This window comes from Camellia sinensis, chromosome 10, assembly GCF_055761805.1.
Source record: "Camellia sinensis isolate YWXY chromosome 10, ASM5576180v1, whole genome shotgun sequence".
Taxonomy (NCBI): Eukaryota; Viridiplantae; Streptophyta; class Magnoliopsida; order Ericales; family Theaceae; genus Camellia; species Camellia sinensis.
Genome location: NC_138970.1, coordinates 37,797,845 through 37,803,325, shown reverse-complemented (window position 1 = coordinate 37,803,325; position 5,481 = coordinate 37,797,845). Strand labels below are relative to the sequence as shown.

The window sequence follows — 5,481 nt, the reverse complement described above, 5'->3', positions numbered from 1 at the left end:
GTTACACTTTTGTCCACACCACATGAGGGCTTTTCAGCTATATTTAAACTATAGGAAATTAAGTGTTCTGATGTCAAATCAAAAAGGAAAAAAAAATGAATTTGTCCCTTTTTTTTTTTAACTTATGGAACCTTCTTAAGATAGAGTCACATTAGATCCTTCCTAAAGTAAATTGCATTGGACCTTATAAAATAAATCTTCAATTTTTATAGTTACTTACATTCCACACACGTGTATTGATTAAGATTAGAGGAAACATTTGAACAAATTGGACCTAAATGATTAATCCCAAAATAAATCCCTTTAATAATAAGCTGTTGCAATTTACCACAAATGAATGTTGTAGCAATATATGTACAATGCAAACTAATGAGTTAAACTTCTTTCATGCCTATTTTTTGAAAGAAATTTTCACAAAACATTTAGCCTATTAATATCTACGAGGGAGTGAAAGTCGCCCCTCATCAATTTGTCAAATTTTTGTCATCATAGTTTATGAGAATAACATACATTTATGATCTTTAAAGTATGCATTTATGTCAAATTGATCTTTTAAATTTTAATTTTAAAATTTTCTACTTGAGTCAATTTGATCCACAAACATCCAAGTAATTTTGAATGCATTACTCCCAATATTATTTCATAAGATATTGAGACCATCTTTCTTGACGCATCATAGAGCTTTTCCAATTTCTACAATTTTAATGGCTTTTTGAATATTTGAGTTTGGCGAGTCAAAATTGTTCTAGATGCTGATAGTAATCAAAGCAAAACCAAAATAATACATTGAAACATACGAAATTTCACATAAGAGAAAGAAGAGGGGATGCCCAACATTTGGTCCCCATCTCTTCTCTCTTCTTGTGTAATTTTCAGCATTTTATTTATAAGCATGTAACATAACTCAAAACCAAAATTTAAACTAAAGGCCAACACCAAAACAGAGTACCTTAATTACCCCTTGAAGCAGTTTGCACATTGCTTGAAATCCTTCTCCCAAGTAGCATGTCTTTAGCTAAATGCAGTCCCTTAATCGCATCAACAATGGTTATTCGTTCTCGTGGGGATTCCTCAGAGCATGCAACTCCAATCTTGAGCATCAAAGTTAAGCACTCATGGGATTTTCCCCTTCCCATTTGTGTCCTGGAATTTATGCTAGTTGTTTCCTCCTTTTCTATAGTTGATACAAGTTTCAGATCAACATTCTCCATCACTCTTTCGGGCAGAGCTATCTTAGCTAATTTGTGAAGGTTTAGGCCATCTTTAAATATGCCATCGGTAGGCCTTTTTCCTGTGAACAATTCTAACAAGAGGATTCCATAGCTATATACATCACCACTAGTGGACACCACACTTCCCATACCATATTCTGCAATACAAGGATAAAAATTTTAGATTCACTCTTATAGCCCGTTTGTTTTGATAAAACGGAAAAAAAATTGTTCAATGGACCTTTAAACTAATGTAGTAGTGGTTCTGGAAGTGGTAGTATTAGTGTGGTAGTGGTGGTGGTGATGGTAGGAAGACAACGACAATGAGATGGTAATGGCTATAATGATGGTGGTGGTGGTAGTGGTGGTGGTGGTAGTAGGGGGTGAAGGTGGCAGTAATAGTGTAGTGGTGTTGATAAGAATTACGTTCATAAAACGTTTTCAACCTTTCAATAATGGAGAACATTATCCTTATAAATAAGTTTGTTTTCTCTTAACTACAAAAAAAAAATAATTTTTATTCACTTTCATTTTTCATTGTATTAAATGTAAAAAAAAAAAAAAAAAAAAAAAAAAAAAAAAAAAAAGAAGAAGAAGAAGTTGCTGCAAAAACTAACAAATCAATAAGTTATACTAACAAATGCATAGATATACATATTTTGTGGAATTGGAACACCAAGGTGGTGGTTTAGCTCAACCTCAGTTTACCAGTTGCACAATATATTTCTCTTAGTCATATGGTGGATTACCTGGCGCTGCATATCCAATGGTTCCTTTTATACCAACAGAGCTAGTTTGGCAATTAGAAACTTCATTGTTGTGATGTTGTAAGAGCCTTGCTAAACCAAAATCACCGACATGGGCAGTCATGTCACTGTCGAGGAGAATGTTGTCTGGCTTTATATCACAATGTATGACTGGAATGTGGCAATGGTTGTGAAGATAATCCAAAGCAGAAGCCACATCAATTGCTATGCCTAATCGCTGAAGAAGGTTTAAGCTTTTTGGTTGCTCATGGGCAGCAGTAACATCTATTTGTGAAACTGGATGCAACCAACTTTCAAGACTCCCATTTTCCATGAATTCATAAATTAGGGCTCTAAAATCGTTACCTTGGAAATCAATACTTGCACAAGCACTTATAATTTTCACAAGGTTTCGATGCCTGATGTTTCTCAAAGCTTTGCATTCTGCCGTAAAACTTCTTGAAGCTCTATTTTGTTGGTCAAGTACCTTCACTGCAATAGTCTTTTCATTTGGATGAAGAATTCCTTTGTATACTGAACCAAAGCTTCCTGTACCAATCAAGTTGTCTGAAGAGAACCCATTTGTTGCTTTAAATAGCTTTCCGTATGAGATATTCCTAGATGAATCCAGCAAAGAAGATGGCACAAAAGATTGTTTTCTCACCCTTCTAAGACAACAGAGGATTAAAATAGATGATGCCAAAATAGTACCCAAAACCCCACAAACTATAAGAATAATTAACTTTGTTGCTTTTTTTGAAGCACATGCCGGCAATTGTAGTTTAGGTATACCCCCACAGAGCTTTTTATTTCCCAAAACTGAAATTGCAGTTGCATTTTGGAACACTCCCCCTATTGGTACCTCTCCCTCGAGATCATTGAAAGATAGGTTCAAATTCTTTAAAAAGGGAAAGCTTTCAAAAAATATTGGAATTTCGCCCGAGAGGTTATTGTGTGAGAGACCTAATTCTTCAATGCCCTTTAGAGAACTCAAAGATTGTGGAATGGCTCCTTCTAATGAATTGTTGTCCAAAAAAAGGTATTCTAAAGTCTCACAACTACCAAGGCTGCTAGGAATTTTACCAGATAACTTGTTATAAGAAAGATTTAGTTCAACAAGAGTTTTCAAGCTACCGATTTCCAAAGGAATATGACCGGTTAGAGAGTTTCGAGACAAGTCTAGAGCTTTTGATAAAGATGAGAGACCAACTACTTCTTGAGGTATGCTACCAGACAAATTGTTACCATAAAGATTTAGTAGTATCAAACCTCGGCAATTTCCAAGACTTGATGGTATGTTTCCCTGAAAATCATTTTCTTCTAACCAAAGTTGGTTCAACAGTGTCCAGTTTCCAATGGAGGAAGGTATTTCCCCAGACAATTTGTTTTTACCAAAACCCAGTTCTTGAATCTTATGAAGTTTACCGATAGAGGTTGGAATAGTTCCAGTCAATCGATTATAGCTCATATCTACAGCATTTAAGCTCACAAGATTTCCAAAGTCTACTGGAATGTTTCCAGATATCTGGTTTCCTGCAATTGATAAACTCTGAAGTTGGGTTGAGAGGTTCACTAAAGAATTGGGCAAAACACCTCCAAAATTATTGGAGTCTAAACTCAACAGCCTCAATTTGCTACAGTTGACCAAAGTCGAGATGAAATTAAGGTCATTAGCATCCCCAGTTCCCAAACCATCCTCAAATAAACCTAGCCACAAGAAATTCTTTAAATTTCCAAAATTAACAGCCACTCCAGGAGAAAATTTGTTATTCGATAAGTCAAGGAATTCTAGTTTTGAAGCATTTGACAGTGAAAGCGGAATTGATCCACTGAGTTGGTTTCCCCAAATAATAAGCCGTTTAATATTGGGCAAAGTGAGGCCTAAATTTTGAGGAAGACTTCCTTCAAGTAGATTTCCTGCTGCCCCCAAAGTAGTCAATGATGAGATATTATAGATAGATGAAGGAATCATACCTGATATTTTATTTGAGGAGAATGAAAGATATGTCAAGCTTTTCAGGCTGCCTAGTGAGTCTGGAATACTTCCCTCCAACATGTTGTCTAATACGGAGAAAAGTTTGAGAGAGGAAAGGTTCCCAAAAGAAGGTGGGATTGCTCCACTCAAATTGTTGGAGTTCATATAAAGTTGCTCCAATTTGTTCAATGAACCAAGCTCAATAGGAAGATTTCCTATGAACTTGTTGTTGCCTAAACTAAGCGTCCTCAAGTTGTTGCAGCTTGTGAGGTTTGCTGGAATTTGTCCTTCCAACAAGTTATGGGTCAAGTTTAGAACTTGAAGCCTGAATACCCTGCCCATTTCATGAGGAATTTCACCTTGAAAGTTGTTGTTTGAGAGATCAACAATTTTGAGAAAACTAAGGTTTCCAATGGAAGGAGATAGAGAACCTTCTAAATTGCGTGACTCTAAACTCAAGCCAGTGACCCTTTGATGGCGACGCCCACATAAAACACCTTCCCACAGGCAGAAATGGAGAGAATCATTCCATGAGCTTGTGACTAGCATTGGATCATTAGTTATTTGAGCTTTAATGGAAAGCAAGGCTAAGTAATCAGTATCATTTCCACCAAGTCTGGTGGTAGTGATGGTAGTGGTGTTGATGGTGGCGGCGACCAAGGTTGTTTTTTGGGAAGCTTTATTCAACAAAGACATGCACACACACACAATGATAGCAAGAGTGGAGACAAATGATTGAAGTTCCCTCAACAACTTAAACATATTGACTGCAAGATTATTCTATGAATTCTTTTAATAATATGCAGTCACAGCTCAAGTAAATTTGATACAATAAGAAAGATTCTCAAATTTAACAATCAATATATATTTGCATTCTTTGAAAGGCTTGCAATTTGATAATAATTGTATGAAAGTCATGCTTGCTAAGTCCTCTAAAGTCATCCAACTGTGCCGGTCTATTTCAAATACTTGGTAAAGACTGCAAATTAGACCCTTCGGATTAGTCGCGTTTAATGGGCAGGATCCTAGTTATCAAAAAGACAGCAAATTGGACACACAAAATGACTATGAAGGTTAAATTCATTTTAGATGTCATCTCACCAATGATTACAGAAACATTAAAAAAATTTACCAAGTTACTAGAAATATCAATGGAAGGTCAAAATTCATTCTATACATAGATAAAAATAATACCAATTCAATCTCTACCACACAGTTACAATGTGGGTAAAAGTATTGTATAATTTTTCTTGGCATTTAGACTTTCTATAATGAATATGGTTCACAAATTAATTTTTTGTGACCAACGGGGGTGGTGGTGGGATGGGAAGGTGCCTTCCTTCTGCACAATTGAATAGAGCTTGACTCCCGGGGGCACGACTAGTAGCCCATTTTTCAAATGGTGAAACTGGCTACACTATACTCTGATCGTGACTCTACCTCTTGCGTTGGGGGTTGGTGTATTCTTCTCTTACCTCAATAGTAGGTCCATTCCTTTGGGTTGGATTAAATCTGACCAACAACCAATTATCTAAGAATTAGGGCTTAT

At 36.0% G+C, this 5,481-nt stretch overlaps 1 protein-coding gene across 1 annotated transcript; it reads right to left on the bottom strand.

Annotated features, from left to right (window-relative positions):
• Positions 1-697: 697 nt before the first annotated feature.
• LOC114282065 (LRR receptor-like serine/threonine-protein kinase EFR) lies at positions 698-4,769 on the bottom strand. The gene is made up of 2 exons (XM_028224701.2): positions 1,961-4,769; positions 698-1,369 (listed from the first exon to the last, which is right to left on the bottom strand). Exons 1-2 carry the CDS (start codon positions 4,692-4,694, stop codon positions 951-953), a joined length of 3,153 nt encoding a protein of 1,050 aa, XP_028080502.2. The 5' UTR covers positions 4,695-4,769; the 3' UTR covers positions 698-950.
• Positions 4,770-5,481: the final 712 nt, after the last annotated feature.